Below are 23,835 nucleotides of genomic sequence, written 5' to 3' on the forward strand. Positions count from 1 at the left end.
AGAGCTATGTGTAACTATAAACAGAGAGCAAAATAGAAATTATGCAAAACTACTTTTCAGTCAAATGTTACACAGAATGAGCTAACATCTGCTCTGGGAATGCAGAAAACAATGATCTTAAATATAGTAGGACATATAAGCAAGCTGTTCTTACCAATATATTAATGGAATGTATGTTTTCTACAGAGCTGCGAACAGGTGAACTTAGTCCCAGACTGGGAAGCAACTATTCTGGCAATGCAATGTAGCAATGATTTAACTGTCACACAAGAAAAATTCATCCCTTGACATGACACAGGCATGAAATCAGGCCTGCAGGACACCTCTCCGTACCTTTATGTACAAGCAGTCCCATTGGTGCCAGTCAGAATTCCCATGTTTCTCCTATTTGCCTGTCTGAAGGTGCTTTGCTGGATTGCACCTAGCACTGAGCTAGTTAATTTTTGTAGAAGACAGACAGATTATAGGAGTTTGTCCAAGAAATTGCACTTCTAGGTATTTGATATGGCTGGTGGTGGAAAAAATTGAATATGCATGTAGGTGATTTAACATTTAGCATTAGCCCTATGATTTTTGCACCAATGTTTAGCATATCTATAACAAGTTGTGAAAATAACTGCAAATTCATTTTTTGCTGCCTGTTATTTTGCAGCTGATAACAGATTTGCAAAATCTTTGAAAAGACAAAGCAACACCGGAAGGTGAAGAAGCAAAGTCACAAGGTCTTAAATCCACCCATACCCGGTTACGTGCCATTTATTAACAACTACAAACATCTACAAACATCTACAAGCAGGAGGAGAGTTAGTGTAGTCTACTCAGTGCCCAGTCACATCAAAGTCCACAGAAGGTATTTTGAAGATGCCGCTGTGTTCACTAACAAGCAAATCAAAAGGAAAGACGATTCAGCTTTTGGATGTGTCACATGAGGAGAGGCTGAGACAGCTGGGCTTGTTCAGCCTGAAGAAGGCTCAGATTCCCTTTAGCGCTGCCCTGTGGCAGGATGAGAGGCAATGGGCGCAAACTGGAATACAAGAAGTTGTGTTTAAACCTGATTAAAAATGTTCTAGGTAAAATGTAAAGGTAATTGAAAAGTAGAACAAGTTGTCCAGAGAAGTTGTGGAGTTTCCATCCACAGAGACATTCAAAACTCCATGGGGCAAAGTCCCGAGCAACCTGCTGTACGTGACCCTGCTTTGAGCAGAAGGGTTGGACTAGGTGATCTCCAGACACTCCTGTGTTCTTTGAACTGGATTCAGCTAGCACAACTTCATAATCACTTCCTGCCTTCTGTTGTCTCTTTATACACATCAGAAATTTTATGAGGTTTCCAGCCTACCAGATACATACTGGAAACCAGGCAAGATGTCTGAGCATTTGTATCCTACGCATCCTATGAATTACGAAGTGCCCTACATGAGAAGTTTTCTGTAATTTTCAGTTTGCCACAATTTTAGTGGCAGGCAAGCTGAAGGGTATGTGGTGCTATTTTTAAGTATTCCAAAATAAGCATGCGCATTACTAACTTCATAAATGCTATCGTGGAACTGTGTATTTAGCAATGAAAATAATAGAAGTGCAGAGAGATGCAGATGACTGTAATCATCAAAGGAGACAAAAATTAAATTACACCTTCAGAGGGGCTAAAATTGAGCTAAAATTCCAGAAGCTGAAAGAGATGGGTTTTTTTCATGCATTTGCTAACAAAGTAGCATTCTTCATTATGAATTAAGTTTCTTGTATTTTTATACAAGGAGTAAGTTTTGCTCTTTGCAAAAGTACAGTTTTCTCAACGCGTATCAGTGATATTAGTTATATGTTTGAAAGACACACTGAAACAAAGCTAAACCTTTTGGTTGCAGTTTGACGAAACGGGAACTTCACATCTCAAAACCTGAAGCTGAAGATCATCCCGGAGCAGTAAAATCATAGAACCACAGAATCATTCAGGTTGGTAAAGACCTGTAAGATCGAGTCCAACCATTAACCAAGCAGTGCCAAGACCACCACTAAACTATGTCCCTAAGTGCCACATGTGCGTGTTTTTTAAATGCTTCCAGGGACAGTGACTTGATCACTTCCCTGGGCAGCCTGTTCCAGCAGTAGTAACTTCAAGACCAATGAACAGTTAGTACTAGCTTCCGTTTTAGAACCTATTCAGTAATATCAGTCTTTAGCATGAGAACACCACATTTACTGCAAAGAAATAAAAGTGTTTCTGCAAAGTTTCAAGAAAACTCAAAATTATTTTATTCACAAAAGCAGAATTCAATAAAAATATAGACATCCTGATCAGTTTTACAGACCATGTTCATTTTTTCTCTCCTTCACTGACAGACAAAGCATCATGAAAAAAAATAGTAACAAGCATTTACATCACAAACCGTTATTAACACAGATTCGTGTATATGAGCAAATGTTTTAAAGATTTTGCATATAAATACAAAAAAATTACAGGTCCAACAAAACATTCCAAGAAAAACAACTCTCTCGTTTTTTCCTTGTTTCTGTGCTGTATTGTTTTCAGTGGTGAAAAGTGTATGTGCTGTCTTACTGGCATTTAACAAATAGGTTTTGGGTTAAACTCAAATTTAGCACGAGCTCACTCCTTGAAGCATTCTCTTTGAATTCCAAACCCCTTGGTAGATTGGATTAGGATGTTTGTGCTAGATTTCTCAAGCGATGCCAAAAAGACAGTCCACACTGTTACTGATAGCATCAGGAAGCTCATTTTTTAGTTACGGAGCACTCCACACAAAAGTAACTGAAGAGATATCCTTGTTGTTCAAATCCAGCTTCTGCCAGCTCAGTGTTTATGCATGAAACTGGAGCCAAATCTTTCCTCTGCTGTAGAGATGAATTCTGCCCAGAGACGACGAGTGAGTTTTGTGAAGTTTATAAAAGTCTGGCTTTCAGCACCATGATGGAAGACAACTGAGAATAAGGAACAAGGCCAAACATTTCTGGTTTCGTTTGTTGTGGTTTTGTGCTGTTTGTTTGGGTTTTGTAACCCAGCTAGTAGGACTGAACCCACATCTAGAAAAATTCCCACCAAGATAAACAGACCAAGTGCTAATTTTGTTTTTATTCTGCTTTTGTGCCTTTTCACTTTAGAGAGATGAAGAATTTGTGACCTCTTCCATTATAACAATAACTGTTGACAAAAAATGTTTTTAGAACAGGATACAGAATTATAAACCAAGAATTATTTGAAAACAAAACCAGAAAATGCTGTCATTTTTCAAAAGGTAAGTACTGAACTAGGACAAAACACTGAAATACAGAGACTGACTTTCAGAAAGGGTTATCTTGTGCTGAAAACAACCCATTATTATTACTCCTATAATTTTGATGACCAAAATCTATAATAGTATTTCAGGTTACTTGCATGCAAAGTGCTTCCTGCTTCTGCCTACCTGAACCCTGGGAGCATCACAACTGGGGGAGAGTTTGCTCTTTTAAGAAAGAGAAAATCTATTTTCCTATATAAATAATTCTTGCTGCAAGAGATCATTTAGACTACCTAGCTCCTCAGGCCATAATTATAGCTATATTATTTCTTACACCTTTACCTCTCACGCCTTAAAATATCCAGCAATAGGTCACTGAAAAGCAGGGACTCATGCTTCAACCTGACTACAGGAAAAGAGCTGACACAATTGAAAGCACTTGTTGCCAGCGGAGAGCCCTACCCTCTTCTTATTGCAGCCTGGGTACTCACAGTGGTGTAAGTTTTTGTAGCTTTCATTTTCAGCTGCCTACCTGCAGAATGAAATCTAGGCTACAATTAATGTACAGAATATGCAAACCAGTATCACTGAGTAGTACATACTGAAGAAACAAAAAGTCAGGAAGAGTATTTCCAGGAAACTCAAAATCTCTACTTTTTTCAGTAGTAATTGCAAGTTCTTGCAAATACATGACTGCATCTCCCTGCAACTCACCCTTCCTCCCAGCCTACCCTCTCTGTTGAGCTTGCACTCGTGGTACCAGACAGGAATAGTGCACACTGTCTCCTTTCAAAGAAGCAGGAAGCATACATTACAAGTCATGATCACTTGGCATGACTCCAACACAATCTTCAAAATACAACTATTTAATATAAAATTTCATTTCAATTTTACAAAATACAGATACACCACTACCCAATGTAGCAAAATAATGGAATTGAAAAATAATTCAAAATATTTAACGCATTAGGTTCTAAAATAAATAATGCTATCTAAAGAAGTGTTCAGGTTTTACAATTACAAGGAGGCAGTTCCACTATTACTGATCTCTTTTTCAACTTCTTTACAAGTTCCATAGTTTTTGTAGAAAAATATACAAGAAAAAAATTTTGGGATAAAGTATAACTTGGGTATGTAATATTTAACATAAATAAAAAGCCTAAAGCAAAACCGAAAAGAAAACCAATTGTTTTATTTCTGTACATCAAGACTACAAATAGTATTTTAACACATCATTACCCAAATTAAGAAATTATACATTTTTATATGGTTACTAGTAAACATCTTAAAATCACTCAGTTTTCCCACATTTAAAAGGATATTGCTGGTTACTGATTATTAAATATGAAATCCAACAGAGTTTCCTGTAACAGCAAAATATTTTTTTGCATAAGAGATGAATACAAATTTGATTGTAATTTTTGATGATTTCAAAAACTAAAGTTCACAGGGATGCACTTATGGATCTTACAGGCTGAACTATAATTCCTTTATTTAAATGGACTGCAGTTTGCATACGAACACCTAACAATGTGCCTACTACCACCAGAGAATCAATTCCTTCCATGTGAAAGCATTTTTTTCCCAGATATCAAATTATATTAAGCAGCATATTCCCACCTACTTAGCAGAAAAACCGCAGGCAGATGGACAGAAAAGCTGTTTCATCACCAAAAAAATAATGAGTTTGAATAGTGTCCACAGCACAGATACGTCATTTCAAGACGGAAAGAAATGACAGGGAAAAGGAATGTGAATACCACAGGCTTCAAATATAAAAGATAAAGCCTGATAACTTTGGTTCAAATAATTTTAATAGTTGTTACATGTGTACTTTTCCAAAGTGATGACTTCTGTATGTACTGTGTATGCAACAGGAGTCTATACGTTTGAAAAGAAAATAAAAAACTGTACAGGCACAAAAGACAGAAACAGGACAAAGAAAATATGGATAGTCACATCCACTCACAACAGTGTTCAAGTGATACTGATGCAGCCAAAGGCTGAACTTAACGCAAATCATATTTCTCCAAGTATTTCAGAAAGCACAAATGAAGTATTACAACCATTTTATCTCAGTGCCTACCATCTTGAGGGAAGGTCGTGTCCTGGGTTCAGCTGTAACAGTTATTTTTCTCCTTCCTAGTAGCTGGTGCAGTGCTGTGTTTTGACTTTAGTCTAAGAACAATGCTGACAACACACCAGTGTTTTAGTTGTTGCTCAGTAGCACTTACCCTGATCAAGGACTTTTCAGTCTCACGCTCTGCCAGTGAGGAACTGGGAGGAAGCAGAGACAGGACACCTGACGCAAACTATTCCACACCACACCATGTCATGCCCAGTATGTAAACGGGGAGGGAGTCACCTAAAGGCCCAGATCACTGCTTGGGTCAGGCTGGATATTGGTCAGCAGGTGGTGAGCAATTGTACTGTGCACCACTTGGGTTTGTTATTTTCCTTTCCCCTTTTAGTTTTATATTCTCTCCCCTTATTATTCACCTTATCATTATTATTAGTAGTAGCAGTAATAGTTTTATATTATAGTTTAGTTATTGGACTGTTCAACCTGTGGGGTTTACATTTTCAATTCTCCTCCCCACCCCACCCAGAGGTGGGAAAAAGGAGGCAGGGGGTGTGAGCAAACAGCTGCGTGATGCCGAGTTACCAGCTGGACTTAAACCACAACAGGTAGTATATCAGTTCTGCAACAACTATGATTTGTAAACAATTCTACAATGTAAGATGTTAGGTTACCGGTAATGAGCACTTCCATCCTCTCAGTTCTGGGATATCTGCAAACATCTGCTTCACTTCCATCTAAAAGATTAATTACAGGATGTCTCATCCCAATGTGCTGCATGGTACACAACTTTATTGCCAGTTTGTGAAATTATCTGTTTGAACAGCACAAAGCCAAAGCTTCATCTTTGGTTAATTTCACCGAGATGTCACGGTTCTTTAAATGTGCTCTTTCGTCACATAACACAGAAAACAGCCACACAGCATTCACTGTTTTGAATCATAAAGCAGTGTCAATGTAATATTAATTAAAGAAAGCTAACTAAGAAATTGTGTTTAAAAATGAAACTTATTTGAGGGCATTTGATAAGACACAAGAGCTGCAGAAATCTAGACAGAATTCCCTTAAAACTGCTGGGGTATGGGTGCTGCTTATAGAGTAGGCACTGGTTAGTTCCTCTGCAGATCATCCAAATGAGCATCAGTTCGACTCAGCTTAATTCAAATCCAGCAGCACATTCAATGGCATAAAGGAGTTTGCTTCGCATCAGATTTTCATCATAAAACTCAGGAAGCTTCAGCAAGTTCATGCAGGTACTGGCAGTAGGCAGCCTGTCTAAATCAGATCCTCCATTGTGAATGCAAAATGCAGGGTATAACTCCTGAAAAATGCAACAGGATAAAAGGTATCAAAACCCACATACAAGCTAAAGCCTACCCCTAACAGCTGGCACAGATTGCTAGGAAATAAATCATTACATTAAAACCTGTCAAAATGACATACTCAAATGGCATTTTCCCTCATTCCTGGTGGCTCCAAATGCACTCTTGAATTGTGCAGTGCCCCCTCCCACCTTGTCCCCACCAAGATCCATTAATTTGCAGAAGACAAAGCAATTTATTTGGTTCCCAGGAAAAAAAAAAAAAAATTGTTCTTGTTCATACACTATCCTGCAAATTTATGATGCTACAAAACCAGTGAAACACAAAATGGAAAAGTAATACAGCAACACTCAAGGAATTTTTTGTTGTTTTGGGGAGAAACAACTGGGATTCACAAATTCAGGCTCGCCTTACAAAGCCTCCCAAATGCCCACGGATACTGTTGATTCTTCAGGAGCAGGAAAGTGATGGGTTCCTGCTACCCTGAGGTTTTCTGACAGTGAAATACATGCTGAACACAGGGAACGGGCCACTAGCAGTAACGGAGGTAAATAGGAAACGATGTTCTGTCATGTTTGAATGACGTATAATGTTTGTCACTGTATAATGACACAGCTTCTTCCGAGAACTGTACTTTTCATCCTGACTGTACAAAAAAATGTGTAAGATACATTCTTCAAGTGGATGAGTATCAAGCCATCATTTCCTTCTACTCCCCACAATATAAAATGGTATTTTCTTTGTTAAAATCAATCATCTGATGCAATGCTAAAGGCATTTGACTAAATGGGATTTGACTAAAGGGGATTTGACTAAACTTATCTTCCAGCATGGCTACAACTTATGAATTTCAAGATGAACAGTATGACATGGTCTAGTGCGAGGCATACCTGCCCATGGCAGGAGGGCTGGAACTATATAGAATCATAGAATCATAGAGTAGTTATGGTTGGAAAGGACCTCAAGATCATCTAGTTCCAACCCCCCTGCCATGGGCAGGGACACCTCACACTAAACCATCCCACACAAGGCTTCATCCAACCTGGCCTTGAACACTGCCAGGGATGGAGCACTCACAACTTCCCTGGGCAACCCATTCCAGTGCCTCACCATCCTCACAGGAAAGAATTTCCTCCTTATATCCAATCTAAACTTTCCCTGTTTAAGTTTTAACCTGTTACCCCTTGTCCTGTCACTACAGTCCCTAATGAAGAGTCCCTCCCCAGCATCCTTGTAGGCCCCCTTCAGATACTGGAATGCTGCTATGAGGTCTCCACGCAGCCTTCTCTTCTCCAGGCTGAATAGCCCCAACTTTCTCAGCCTGTCTTCATATGGGAGGTGCTCCAGTCCCCTGATCATCCTCGTGGCCCTCCTCTGGACTTGTTCCAGCAGTTCCATGTCCTTTTTATGTTGAGGACACCAAAACTGCACACAATACTGCAGGTGAGGTCTCACAAGAGCAGAGTAGAGGGGCAGGATCACCCCCTTCGACCTGCTGGTCACACTCCTCTTGCTGCAGCCCAGGATACGGCTGGCTTTGACCTTAAGATCCTTTCCAATCCAATTCATTCTATGATTCTGCGTGTAAGATTACACAAGTATTTACACTACCATGGTCTAGAACTCTGAACTGATAGGTACTTTGTATTCTCCAAATAAAAATCTAACTTTATTTAAAGTAATTATACTCATTGTTTCTTTGCAGAGAGATTAGAAAGTCACTCAGCTGTTACTGGGATGATATCGATGTGCATAGTGAGTCTGTAATGATACAAACTTGTCAAGCCTCAATTATTCTTCTAATGTGAAAATTATTGATCTGAGGAACAGACTCTGAAGACATTTTGTATGCAAAATTTAGTTGTTTTAATAATAATATCTGATTTTTTTTCTTCTGAGAAAGAGTATAAGGAAAAATGTATTTTACGTTACCTCTAAAGCAGTTTTTGTGCTGGCAAGAAAGTATTAATTTTATCAAATGCTTGCCTGACATAAAACAGTTCTGATTTTAGAAACTGGAAAAAAAAAATCCTAGCTCCAAAGGCAAAAGGTCAATGTGACTCTAAGCTAAATTATTGTTCAAATGGAGGCCTTAAAAGTATTTCATGGTTCTTAAAAGTATTTCATGGTTCAATGCTGTATTTTTAGTGTTCCTTTCAAAATGCTAATTGAATTCCCCTACTTTAGCTTTAAAAATGGAAAAATTAAGTTCTAAATTGAAATGTCATGCCAAGGGCACCATTTGTTGCATAATTAAATACTGTACAGCTGGAAACTGCAATAGTTTGGAAGTGAAAAGTATCATCAATTTATTATGTGACCTGATTGGAACTTAACAATTTTCAATCATGCTTTAATGATTTTTTTTGTCCGTAACAATCACATTTATTAAACTTATTAAACTTTAATTAGCTTTAGTAAAAGTTACTCTGAGTCTGAAGCTGGCAGTGAAAATTGAAATTTTTTGAAGATGCAAAGCTAGAACATGCTATCTATAAGCTATCAATGTCAAGACATTTCCTTATCTTAAATTAACATGCACCAACTTTAAGAAAACAAGACAGTTCCACACTATAAAGCATACAGAAGATTTCAGAGGAGAACCAGAAACAGTGTTCCTCTCAGAAAATTATAGTACACCTATTAAGACTGTGAACAAATTTTGAAGATAGCTTGTGTTAATATCTACCAACTTAAATATATTCAGGCAGTTACTTGGCTAGTAATATTCAGCATTCCTGCAGCTTTGCACTCTTCACCTTCAAAGCTCTAAACAACACACTGTCACAGGCTACCGAGACATTACTGCTGATGACAATACCAGTTACCCACTTCCTGTTCTGACAAGCATTTCCCAGAAAATCCCTTGTTTGCTGGTAAACCCACGTTAACAAGACACTACTGCAAGCAACATGCTAGTACTGACGTAACTCCCACTCAGTGCTGCCCAGCAAGGCAGCAGTAATGCCTTATCACCGCTTTCTGTTGCCAAGACTCTTGCATGCAACTGAGCTCGTAAGTCCTCTGTATAGTGAATTAATCTTTTAACTTATTGCTATCATTTGATGACTATTTTACTTCCATTTTTTCCTAGCCAAGTATGTTAAAGTCAGGTTGTGGCCTATCTCCCAAGTATATACACAAACTTCAGCTTTCCACATTTGGCTTCTTTCTAATGTGTCACCGTCAGCCTCAGTATTTTTAGACTTTTGATTCACTTCCTCCATCTCTTCAAATGTCATGCTGGCTATCTCAAAGCTGGGTAGCTACATCTGCATTTCTTCCTCTCTCCTTGTAATTAAAAAGGATGACAACAAATGGAGATTTCTGTTTGCTTTGTTTCCATACAATAGTTCCCGGTTCTCCCTTCATTATGTGACTGATGCACACTATTCTATCTTGTTCTCATCCCACAGTTTCCTTATTGTTCTTCCCACTGTCCTATAAAATCCTGTTTGTTGCTAGAGTACTGCACAGGAATATTCACATGGACTTGGAGAGTTTAAGAAAAATGCTTGCAGGCTTTTATATAATCAATCACAGAAATTAATTAATGAATACCCTAGATAGGATTCATGTGATTAAATAGCCATCTGTGTTGTCACTATATCCAAATATAGTCACCCTGGACACTCTTTACTGTTAAACGGGATCTAGTTTGTATGTTTTGTGGAGTCTAAGGCATGATTCATTTCACCCTGAAGTAGACACATGGAACAGTCAGACAAATTACTGACTGAAAGTGTCAATTCCTCTCCTCCAGGCCTATAAAAGGAGTGCAGACAAGCTACAGATCATAGATACTGAAGATGGATATGCTGCCTATCCACATGCTAACAGCACCACACAACACTTACTACAGCAGCTGCAAGGATTATGTAGAGAGTGAGACTACACAGAGGGTTACAGAACAACTGTACCAAATGGAGGTTTAAATGATCATAATACACAGGATTTACACAATACCTGCATTCATTTTTACAGGTTCATCTACGTGTTTTACATAATAAACATAGGAAATCAGTTACTATTCACCTCTAATTATTGTACCACAGTACCTTATAATGTGGATCATTTATTAAGTACATGTACTCAAATCTTGATTAGCAGCAAATCTTACTCTTGCAAGGAACTGGATGATGCAATGCCTGTATTTGTTCCACATAAGGCGACTTTGTATTATTTTTACTAAATAATACAATAGTAAGCATGCTGCTGATCACTGTGCTGAAGGTGCAAGTGTTGCTATGAAATAATTTATTCTTTTATTTTCTTACAAAAAAGCATTCAATGTTCTCACATTTTAGAGGAAATAAAATCAGTAGCTGGTTCTTAGCATTTTTCCAGCCCAGCTGAAACTCATGGGTAGAGTACCCCCAGAATTTAGTTGCAAAAAGGTCTTCAACTTGCCTCAGCCTCTCTTTAGTTTTAGAAGCAGGAGACAAAAGTTCTCTTCATACTTAAGCTTCACTGTAAACAGCAATCTAAAAATAGCAGCCAAATATTTAGATACAAAGGGTAAATGGCAATTAGAAGGAACCATACTTCCTGCTTCAAATGATTAATTTAAGAGGTTCAAATTTAATAGCTGCTTTTATATCCTAAATCTCTTTTGCCTGACTTAAAAGACATTGTTTTTAACTCAACCTGTTCCTTGAAACCGGCAGCAATCTGCTTCTGCACAGTGACGTGAAATGGCAGCAAGGATCATCCATGACAAGGAGTAATTGCCCTAACCAATGTGTTTGTAGGCTTACCAAATTTTGCAGTTAAAACAGAAACCAACAGAACAACATTTCATTAACTATTTTAAAAATAGACTCGTTATACACAAATGCAAACACTGAAGCTGTTTCTGTAGTCACAGAGGAACAGACTTCTCAAATGAAAAGCTTGTATCATAATCATATTTACAGAAACCTGCCAGGAAGTCAGGAAGACATATACCTTAAACCCTAGAAGAGGCGGTCGAGAGCAGCTTGTTACAAACTTGAGTAGTTTGCGTTTCTCCTCATCAGTGAAACTTTCTACAACTCTCCAGAATATTTTAATTACAGGATGGTCTGCTGTGTAGCCACCTATAATGACATTTAAATTATTTACAGGTAGAACAGTGATATGTAAGAAATAAATCCTCCAGAAAACTAGCATAAATCTTCAAAAGCTTGGGGAAAATGGCAGGGGGGCTGGAACTAGATGATCTTAAGGTCCTTTCCAACCCTAACTATTCTATGATTCTATGAAAATACTATAACCAGCAGGCTTATACTGCTGACTATGAGTATCTACAGATCTCTTTAATCACTGCATTTTGAGTTTCTCATTCATTGGTTACCTACAGCTACTATCTCCCTCAGCTTCTTAACTGCAGTCTTCTTCACTGAATACTATTTGTTTGTTTTAAATTAACTTCATTTAGTTTAGCATTTACCTAGTAACCTTGGGTTACTGCCTTTTACTTTTACCAAGAGTCTGCAAAATATGCAAAACTCAGGAGGTTGTTTAATGAATCAGTTTACCTTGAGATAAGCCCGGATATGAACTGATTATATAGTAGCAACTTTTTGATTGCGTTCATGATAAATGCAGGGGAAAATGAACTAAGGTACCTTGCATTTCTCACAAGGGAAAAATATGAGCTCTCCCTTCAGGTTGAGTAAGAAATTATAATTATCTGAATGCAGTTGTAGAAGCAACTATCTCAAAGTCATTTGCAGACTTATTTTCATAGGAACCAGACACAACCATTGACTAACATCTATTTAGAAAAGGAATTACATATCCTCTAATTATACGGCTATAGACTTGTGTTTAAGTGTCTGAATAAATACACTGCATGCCTATAGTTTTCAACATTTTTACAAAATTAGGTTGTAATTATTATTTCACTCAATCTTCTGAGATTCAGACCTGTCTAGAGAGTTTGGCCAAAGTTAACAAGAATGCCCCTGCAATTTTTTTTGAAAGCTAGGATAAAAAGCAAGCTTATTTATTCCTGAGTTACTATAATACTTTTTATTTTTATTTAAGTAAAATATATGCTTACCTGAATAGTTTGTGAAAGATTTAAGGTCATCCAAACTAATAGGAACCTGGGCACCAGAAGTCAGAACCTAATAATGAAGGAAGTTACATTACAGGCAAAAAGTTAGCATTTATTTCTGTTTAAATCTATTGTTTTCTGCCATTTTAAGCGAAGTACCTGTATTTCCTGTTGATCAAACATTCGAAGCCATTCAAGATTCACAACATTGGCCAGTCCCTGACGGAAAGCAAGGCAATGCTGTCGAATTTGTTTGTTTAGCCTGTAGTCTGCCACCAGATGGATGTACGCGATTCGGTTGGCGCTGGTAACAGGAATATCTTTTCCACCTGGCTTCAGCTCAATCACCTATAAACATAATGATTTTCATCATCTTGGTAAAACTTTAATTCTGTGTGCTGTAACCATGAAGTTGAACTGCAAAACATTCCAATAAGTGATTTATGTATCTGAAGTTCACTAGAATATATTCAAGAATATTCACCTCAAAATAAGTGCAACATTATGACAAGTTATAAAGGTACAGGGTTTTCTGTTTACTCCTAAGACCACATTCTACAGCAGCCAGTTTCTAGACGTAAGCCTCCAGCTGCAAGTGTAGTTGACCACATGGCCTTGTGGTTTATTACCATGAACTGGATTCAGCAAAGTCAGAGCTCTTTTAGAGGAGACAGTGTGTAATACTAAATTTCCCACTGCAAGTCAAACAGAAGCTGATGTGGAAATCTCCCCCTTGGCAACCTCACCCCTAGCTTCACTGATGGTAGCCAGTGCCCTGGAAGAGAGAATAGTCTGTACAAGCACAGAGCGCACTCACAGAGAGCGCTGTCTTTCCAGATGGATTCAGAAAGCTATGCTTGACAGACTAGGCTTGACTGTTTGATGATCATGAATTCTGCAGATCACATTACAGTAAAAGCAATGTCCACTAAGTCAAAATTAAGATTCTAATACAAGCCTAATTTACAGAATTATAAGCATTCACAATTCTTGCTGTTGAAAATCCAGGTTGCACGTGCTCAACACCTTCAGCAGAAGTAAAAAAAGCAAACGAACAAAAAAAAAAATCAAACCTGAACCTTGTTTCTCTACTGAGCTTAACTTGTTCTGCAAGTATACCAAGACACCTCAGCATGGAAGAATTCTTAACGAAAAGAAAAAAACCAACTAAAGACACTGTAATTGCATTAAGATATAAACCAGGCTCAAAGGTGGTTGCTGTTAAAACACTAGAGACCGTTAGATATTCTACTCTTTCCTACTTTACTTCTGTTGAGTAGCAGCCCAAATGGAAGGGATTATTAGAGTACTAAGAGGAGGATTAAAAACCTGAAAAGCTGCGATACTGTCATCTTCTGAACCCTTCCAAAAACAATTTGGTTTTTTATACTCTGGAATCATCAGTTTTTATTTTTTTGTAAAAAACAACTGTGCACTTCCATCTGTGGTAACGATCACACCTTTAGAGCACAGAGAATAAAATGTGAATAGCTGCTCTTATAACATGTTATCTAACTATGTGAGCTGTTCTAGTACTATGCAAAATGGCAAGATAAAACAGAAAAAAATCACAGTGCTTTTGAGAATTCAGATTTTTACCTGATTCATAGCTTTTTAAGACCAAAGAAGAATATTACAATCTGTGAATCTGAACTCCCAGATAACACAGGCCAGAGGATTCTCTCTAGAGATTACTAACTCGATAAATCCATAGATGAACTAGAGCACATATTTTAGAGACAGGCAATCCTGGTGTAAAGACTCCATATGACAGAGTATTTACCAGTTTCCTCGATAAGCTAGAACAACCTGAATTACAATAGGTGTATAAGTGTTAAAATGTATCTTACTTTCCACTCTAATCCTTCAGCTGCAAGATTCTTGCTTTTGTTCCACCTACAGTAAAAAAATTCCTCAATACTCCACTATGTATATATGCAGGCAGTACTGACTACACTTAAACCCTCTTCCTGGGGTTTTCCAGTAATTTAACTGTCCCTTTCAGATTTTGTCAGTGTGAGACTAATTCTACCACCATTATGTCAAAGTATCAATGCAGTCTGAAACAAAAGGAGTAATGCAGAAGGAATAATAAATATATTATGCCACAAAGGCTAAGAAGGATGTAAAAGAGAAAGCAGAAAATAGTAACACTTGGTAGCAGTAAATGTTGACGCCATTCACTTTTTACTCATTCAGTGCTTCCATGGCGTTTTAAACGAACTATTGTAGAATTCCCACTTGATTTTAAACGTCAGGAATGACTGTAAGAGATCCTTTTCAAAAAAAGACAAACAATAATTTATTCCATCTTCAAAGATTTATCAACTTGGATTTTGATTTTTATTCATCCCATTTCACCACTAGATGGTGCAAGATAACACAGAACTGGCAACACTAGAAAACTACCCAAGACATGCAGACTTGTGTTATCACCTTATTTTCTATTTTGTAGATCCAAGTTAAAATGATTTTTGTTTGTTTGTTTATACTTGGTTCATTATCGAAATCACATATTTTAAAAGCAGTGAAATCATGCATATTATTTAGATAAGTACTCCGATTATTCAGGCAAGGGGAAATATAAAACTGGAATAGAAAAGTCCTATTTTTAAAAATCTGCAAGAAAAGGTGCTTTGCAGTTGTTAGTACTGCAGACAGAAGTACTGAATTAGGCCTCTGACTGAAGGTTAGATACACTTGGGACCATAGTTGCATCCACTTAGGGTTTTCTTAGCTACAAATCCTATTTTATGTTTCTGCAGGTAAATAAATAATAAATAAATAAAATCAACTTACATTTACATCCTTAAGAAAACGATCACAGTTTGTAAAAAAAAAAAAAAAAAAAAAAGAGTAACTATCTATTTTATGAATGGCTGCAGTTCAAATGAAGAGTTCAGACTATAATTTTGAGTTACTGTATTTACTCTTTTGAACATTAGCATACTAATGAAATAAACACAACAAAAATCAGGAAGACAGTCGATAACATATTTGTCAAGCAGAACTCAGGGGCGCTATCTTCTGGCTTACTGGTAATAATCTGTCACACAAAATCGATTTGTAATGTGATTACAGGCAGAAAATGGCAAGTCTCTCTTGACAGACAAACTTAACACCAGTTCCTGCTCACGCAGATCTGGCAGTGGCAGCTGCTTCCCAAACTAATGTAGAAAAGGAATACTTAGAGGGTGAAGTGGGAAACATTTTAGGAAAGAATAAGGTACCTGTCATCTAGGCATTCTTTTTTGTGTGTGTGAAGATATAAGAAATATCTCTTCATAGAATCACAGACTTCCCAGTGCAATTTCAAAAAGCACTCTTAAAATAGTCAAGAACTCTTACAAACTTGTTTTTAGAAGAGATGAAAATATTTTGTCTTTTCTCTTGGACTGCAATCACTTTTTTTTCACATCAGCCCTACAGTTTTTCCACATGCTGAAAATAAGTTGATTTTTCTTTCTTTCCCTCTCATCTGTCTTCCAGATGCAGAGGCAGAGGCAAACTCAGGCAGGAGTTCTAGGTAGGAAATTGCACCTGAACACCTAAGAACGCATTTGCCTTAAGTGTAATAAATCCGCCTGAGAAGGATCAGCTTCAACTTCAGTATTTTTCATCTGAGAGATCTCAGAAATCATTCATCTGATCTACCGTATCCTAGTAAGGATGTTGCCAAGACAGAAACTTTCAGAATTACTTTTAAGGCTTCAAAATTTTCTCTCAGGGAAATTTAAAGGCAAAGTACTCTCTTTTAGTGTGTCAACATATTTTAACTAACAACAATGGCATACACATCTGTTTAAAAAGCCAAAGGCGGCATCCCAACACCAACTTTTCCTACTGTATGGATTTCATAGAAACTGCTGTCATGGATGTTATAGTGCTTTCCTGTGGATTTGTGCTTTTAAACTTTATTTACGGAGTATTCTGATCATTTCAACTGCTCTGATCCATGTAATCTCAAAAATCAGTATTTGAGGCAACTCACTGTAGTACAGAATCTGCCACTTTTGAAGGAAGAAGAATAAACATTTGAATCTTCCTCTCTCCCCCTGGACAGCCACAAAACACCTTTCTCACTGGTAAGGTCTGAAAAAAGGAGGTATTGTCTCCAGTTCAGTAACTTTACACTCAGAAGCATTTTAGAATAATTTTGTCACCATCTAATCTACAAGATAAACGGAAAACTAAAATCAATATACAAACAGCTACTTGAAGGCACCTGTAACTATGGACTGACATTCTTTGGAGGCTGTTTTACTGGCCACCATTTTCTGCAGCAGAACCAACTGTTGAAATCTAGGCTATCACTGCATTAGATAGTTCTTTATCAAAAACTAAAGCTATTTGGTGCTGGAAGAGAAGGTTGATGGCAGAGCTCCCCTAATTAGCAGGTCTAATGTGCAAATTATTAAGTACCTTTTTCAACTTCTGGTGAATGCACTTTGACAGTAGTTTAATGGGATCTAAAAGCACATTACAGGATAGGAATCAATACGCTGATAATAGAATTTCTACCTTCTACTATTGACAGAGGCAATAGAGCTCCTTTTGAATGTGTCTTTCATAGCAGATAATGCTTCTGTGCCACAACTGCTGGATGGACACTGTCATGAGGATAGCTATTTACAATGATAGATTTATGATGCATTTATTGGGCACAATTTATTAGACACTAAAGTGGTTGTTTAGCTGAAAACTAGAGATAATGTACATTCAACTTAAGGAGTGTAAATTAAGCTCTTTTCCCAAAGTGAATTAGCCTTACCTTGACACAATTAGTTAGTATGCAACGGTTACATGAGTCAAATACCAGACAAAATGTATTATCCATATGAGGTTTATTAAGGTAATGAAATGAAGTATAAAAAGTAACCTGTTGCATCGAAACACAGAAGACAATGACAACCAATTAGTTCTGTTGAACTACACTACCATGCAGTCTGATTAAAAGATGGTTAATATTTCACGGGTATTGTGCTCTCTCTCCAAGTATAAGCACAGCAAAACAGCATCAGAATATTTAACTTCCATTTCATTTCCTTACCGATAATTGTATTTAATCTTCCTTCTAAACTTATGCCGAACAATTAAAATCCAAAAGTCTTGATAACACCAGCCGTAGCCCTCAGAGAATTTTAACAAACAAATTAGGCTTCTTGGCAAGAATGCACCTTTTTACAATGTTTTTGTTCCAGTAAGTAGAGCTGGCAGCATCTCCAACCTGTATCTCTACATTATTTCTGAGTGATTTCTCTTTTCTGTATCCTTCTACCCTACTTGTTGAGATAGCTTCTAACTTGTGTGGCTAATTTTTCAGGACATACAGTGTAGGTGTATGAAGAATGGAAACTAAAACTTCCCCAGAAAATATTAGGTCTTTTTTATTTTTAGTTAAGAGACTAAACTGGATTTGTATTAGCTGCGATCAACAAAACTATTACTGTAAGTGCACAATAATCAGCCATTGGGTCATTATTTTAATCCATTATGATTTCTGATTCCAAAGCAGGGCAGTACTTCTATTGTTTATATATCACCTACCTTTTCCAATTATTTGAAGTGCAATCAGACAAACAACATAAAAGATTTTAAGAAATTATCTCAAGCAAAAGAAATGTTCATGTATGACTGTTAGAAAATAATCACTATAGTTAACTATTTAAAGACCAGACTTTTAAGGCATCATCAAAAGTTGTTTTTTCAAGTACACGATTAGTTATTGTCTACTTAATTCTACTTTCAATACTTGAAATACTGAGCCAGAATCCCTGTGATGCCACACAATACACAGCACTTTTAGCAGTTGTTTCCTATCACTTTTAAAGAATGACTTAGTGGGGGTAGTAGACCATCAGTCACACATAACAGGAAAAAAATTAAAAAAAAAAAAAAAAAAAAAAAAAGACCTAAAGCCATTCTTACCTGTGCTTCCCCAAGGTCATTATTTACCACAGTGAAGTTCAGTCCAAGTTCTTCCACATCCCCTTCATAGCTCTTGAGGAAAAGCAAATTTTTGTACATTTCTGGATCTAATGAAGCTAAATGATGAATGTCAACATCAGCACTTGTCCCCAGCAATTTTGAGAGGAAAAAACTAGCAAATGGCAGCTCCACCAGCATATTTTCGTAAAGAGCCTGAAAAACAAAGCAATTAAAAGCACATTAGATTTTACTGTTGTAGATGTAGGAATTCTGAAGGCTGTTGTCTATTTCTCAACCTTATGGTAACTCCTTAATTCAGCGGCTGAACACAATCTTCTGGTATGGCACTAGCCCATGTATTGCAAAAATTTTAAAACATTCATCTGAAGTTTGAAATTTGGATATTCTTGTGAAATACTAAGTCCCACGTTTTACAAATTAATTATGTGGTGATTTAATAGGTAAGGTCACCACTTTTCTGTCATTAATCTTCTTGTCCTAAGTATGAGAGCAAACGGGAAGTGTTATCAATTGCACAGACTGGCAAGAAAAGCCAAGTTTACTAAAGGACAATGCAAATGCATCAAAATGTCTTCCAAAAATATTCAGCATTTATACCTGCATTAGCATTGTCACAAGCAATATTTTTCCATTCATAATACATGTAAAATTGTCTGCCCAGTAAAATTAACTACATAAAAAACACTACATTCTAAACTAATTCAAATACATTATTTCTCTTGCATGTTGTACAGATCCATCACTGCATATTTTTGGTGAATTCTACTGCTTAATGGCATCAAACCACCCTAATTTTATAAGCCAAGAGTTTACCAGTTATGACTGTACCATATGTCCAATCCTTCCTACACCTGGCACTGTTTTGCCCTTGAAAGGATTACTGAACCAAAAATGAGCCTTGCCCAAATATGCAGCACTCATGAAAAATTTATTTTTACTGTAAACTGAGAGTTTCCCCACAAATTTTCAAAAATGCATGAAACTCCAGCAATACTACTCTCAGTTATCTAGTATTTGACCACATTTCCATACAACGCAAAGCAACTTTGCATATTTTTTCATACAAGAACTTCTTGCTGTTTCTTTCTAATCAGTAGTTATGGCAGCTCTCAAAAGCAGAGATGGAAACTTCAGAGCTCAAAAGAGAAAGCATAACATAATTTAGACAAAACATACATGAATAAAGGAAAACCAGAAGACTGTTGCCTTAAAAAAAAACATTCCTGAAACATGCTGCCTTTGCATAGCCTTTCCCATCGTCCAATCTGCCACATCAGCATCTCTTAACAATGACAACCAAATCTTTATACTATTATTAATACCACTGCCAGGCTGATCAGAAAAGACATAATCAACACAGCATTATTGTTTGTTCTCTTTTTACTCTTCAAGAGCAGTGCTTTGGAATTAGTTAATTCCCTCATAATCTGCTGCATACTTAGAAAAGGAAGCACAATGAGGCAAAAAAGCGAAAAAAGATGAAAAAATGTAGCTGTAATCATTCAACGATATTCCAACAAAGACGTTAAGAAAAATATACACAATTCCTTAAACTTTTGAAAGAGCATTTCTGTGAGGTGAGTTAGACCTTGCAGAAAGAACTCAGAATAACGAGTTCAAAGCCAAAGGGTGCATTATATTTAGAGCTGTATGATTTATTCAAGGTGTAGAAGTCGAAATCCTCATTTGTATACTTGACTTTAAAAGCAAACTAAAGGGATAAATCATTAATTTGCAATGTATAAGGTCAGTGTTTGCTGTTCCTGCATTAGTAACAATAAAGCCATTGTAATTCCTTAAATATATCAAAGCTACCCGAATTTAAAATGGAATTCCATCTATGACTCATAAAATGTAAATGTAGAGGTGTAATTTTTTACACAAGGCAGGTTTAAGCCTTTAGAGCATTTAATATACAAGGACTAATAAATGATAGCACTAAAAACTATGATCACATCAGCTAAATGGATTATAAATTAAATTTCCATAATGTATGCAACTGAAATACAAAAGTAGACATAAATCAAGGTATTTTCTAAACACAGGTTAATTACACAAATTCAAAACCTGTCTATTTTTTATGTAAAATAATCCACTTAGCATTTTTCAAGCTGATCTTAAGTCTTAGCCACTTGCAACACTTGATCCTAGAAGCCTATCAATAATTCCTTGTCAGGAAAAAACAGCAATAGGTATATTGAAGAAACTTGTATGTTATTTTTCAAGTGTCTGTCTTTTATGAGTGTTTATTGCTAGAAATTGTGCCAAAATGATTTGAAATAAAAAGGATTAATTATAGTAGAAGCTTTTTAATATAAGTGAGTGCAGCTGCAATGCAATTAATGCAAATTGTGATGCTATCAGGAAAATAAATGTGAACAACACCACTGGCTACTTCTGTTTGCTGCCAAATAACTTCAGTAATTTACTACATTAAGAATCAATAAAAAAATAATGCATTTCCAATGCATCACTATTAATCTTCAGGTAGTTTCAAAGTGAACATTTATAACTTCATCTAAAAACTATATAAAGCATTTTTAAATAAACTAAATTGTGCAACTTGAGAATAACTTTAATTACTCCTTCACTTGGCTAAGTGATTGCAATATTACAAAAGTAATTTTTGGAAACAAGACGAACAGTAATCCTTTAATCAGTTTCCAAGTCAATCTATCCTAATAAAGTTTGATGAAAAAATGCACTAAAACTCTTGTAAATAAAATCATGATAAACTTCAGGTTTGTTTCAAAGAAGTGAAAGATACCATTACAGCTCCAGCCCTGCAGAGAGATGCAGAGAAATACCGTGTACAATTGAACATGACTAAACAAACCAAAACTTTATTTTTCTGTTTCCAACTTCCCTGTATCGCAGCATAAACTAATTAAGCTACTTGTTGCTGCTAGAAGATGCGATTCCACCCATTCCTGACAGAGTAATGAAATGAATTAGGTTGCTGATTCAACTGGGTTTGTTTGCAAGTGGAGTAGTCATATCGGTTACGCACATTGGTTACAACATGCTGAATAAGGTTCCGAATTTTCAGATTATTTGGGTCATGCTTTGTCTGGGGTGTTGAGTTTTGGGTTTGGGCAGGGTGTGGTGAATGTTGGTGGGGACAGCATGTTTGAAGCCGAGGTTCCTTTCAAGTCAGAATCTGATTCAGCTCACAGCTACAGCTGTAACTGGGTAGGAACAGCAATGCCATTTGTTTCACAAACCTCAGAGCAGCCAGCTCCCCAAGGAAGTGAACCATAATGAGTATTATTCTTACTCTGCTGATCTAATGACCAAAAGGAAGACTCCTTCTTTCTCTTCTCTTATGATTTGTTTTGGGGAGCTGTTAAACTACCTGATTTCAAACTTAGTTTTCTGTCCACTGACCTCTCTGAACCAGCCTTCTGCAACATCAACATAAAGGAGGCAGGAGCCCAGCACTGGTGACAGGCAAGGGAATGGTGACCACCTCTTACAGAGGTAACCATCAGATTAATTAGCTGCCATATGAAGCTGCACCATTAGAATATACTTATGTATGTACTTTAACATAATACAAGGTCATGCTCTCCCCACAGAAACAGTCCTCTCTTTTCCTCCAGCAGCCAATGAGTAACAGCAGTGAGAGAAGAAACTGGCTTGTTCTTGGAGGGAGGTGACTTCTTTCTGTTTGACTAAGTCTGAAGTTCTTGTTCATACACTGCTTCAAGAGATCAAAGTCAGCAAGTTTAACCAAGACATATTTTAAAACTAACCTCAAATTTCAAGTACTGTTACCCTTTAGTGAGACTTTAACTCCTGTGGTCATCACCAATGGGCCCAATACCATTCTATGTGATGAATTCTTAAGAGTTCAGGTTTCCAGCTTTTCCTATCTAACGAGCCCCTTGACTTCACTGTCTCCTATTCTGCAGTCCCATAAACTGCAAAAAGGCAAAAAATGCAGATAGGAAGTCATGAAAGGAGCAATTGGTGGTCAAACACGACGTTCAATTTCTAATTTCTAACACTGGGTGGGAAGGGGAGGGCACAGGATGACACAGAACACACCAAACACCTTAATAGAGCCTATTATACCTCTGCCTCCCCAAAAAGCTGGGACTATTAGGATTTCACTTCCATGGAAACACAATCTGGAGATGCAAGCTTGGAGCAAGAGACTAGTCTGAAGCAGAGACAGGGATGTCTACATCAAGGGCATTCACACAAGCCACGAGAACTATAATACTCATAAGGTGATGCATTCCCAATAGCTAAAAGGTTAAGCCTGCTGAAAGGGCCAACCTGAATTTCCCAGCACCATTTCAAATGCATACAAGATGCTCTTTAGGCAAAATTACGACATCTCTAGATAACCATTAAAGCAACTTAATAGCTTCTGAAACAACAAAAAAAAAAAAAAAAAAAAGGCAAACAAACAAATCTAGCTTTTGCAAACAAATTACTTTGGCTACTCTTCACCCCAGTGTTTTCCAATTAGCTCAAGATATTTGCTAGTCTTTTCCTTTTTTTAGGGTTTTTGGGTTTGGATTTTTTTTAATAAATGGTTGAAAGAAGTTTTTCCTGGTTAGAAGGCCAAGAGAAATTATTTCATTATTGAAGAAGTAATATTCAGTTAAAAGAACTTCATGCACCTCCCTCCCCCTCTGTGTCTGAATGCCTGGAGAACACACCAGTATATTAAAACCAAGCAAAATAACAGAAGACCTACTGCGGTTAATAGTTTTTGACTTCACACACAAAGCACACAGTCTGGAGTCTATTGTTTCTCTTTTAAATAATATTAGCTACTTGTGATTACAGTACAGTTCAACTGTAATTGATGGCAACATGGGCTAGCTACAAAAGCCTCTACTCCATGACACAGACCACAGCTGGGTCATCTAAAGAGAAAAATATGCTCATCTACTTAGATATACTGAATGCATTCATTAAACACCTGTGATGTGGGGCACAAGGAATGGTTCTTTAAGGCAGACAAGTTTCAGAATATAGACTGGCAATTAGCAGCTTTAATACATTATGGAAAAAACATCTCAGCTGGAAGGACAACTGTACACAGTACATAGTAAGAAAGGAAGAAAACTTACAGTTCTCTGGAGAAGGAGGGCTTTTTTTCTTGTTTTCGAAATAATGCAAGTAGTATCTTACTGGGACTATACATGGTAACTATCACAAAATTATTTAAGCACTACATGGTCACACAAGGTA

At 36.9% G+C, this 23,835-nt stretch overlaps 1 protein-coding gene across 1 annotated transcript in view; it reads right to left on the minus strand.

Moving 5' to 3' along the window:
* Window positions 1-2,226: 2,226 nt before the first annotated feature.
* The window catches only part of UBE3C (ubiquitin protein ligase E3C), a 77,202-nt gene continuing 55,593 nt past the window's right edge, over window positions 2,227-23,835 (minus strand). The window contains exons 19-23 of the mRNA XM_065666802.1: window positions 18,604-18,816; window positions 12,835-13,023; window positions 12,679-12,745; window positions 11,580-11,710; window positions 2,227-6,631 (exon numbers count right to left, since the gene is read on the minus strand). Coding sequence (XP_065522874.1) covers window positions 6,461-6,631; window positions 11,580-11,710; window positions 12,679-12,745; window positions 12,835-13,023; window positions 18,604-18,816 — 771 coding nt within the window. The 3' untranslated portion in view covers window positions 2,227-6,460. The remainder of the gene's footprint in view (window positions 6,632-11,579; window positions 11,711-12,678; window positions 12,746-12,834; window positions 13,024-18,603; window positions 18,817-23,835) is intronic.

The sequence above is a fragment of the Lathamus discolor genome, chromosome 2 (assembly GCF_037157495.1).
Source record: "Lathamus discolor isolate bLatDis1 chromosome 2, bLatDis1.hap1, whole genome shotgun sequence".
In the NCBI taxonomy this organism is placed as follows: domain Eukaryota; kingdom Metazoa; phylum Chordata; class Aves; order Psittaciformes; family Psittacidae; genus Lathamus; species Lathamus discolor.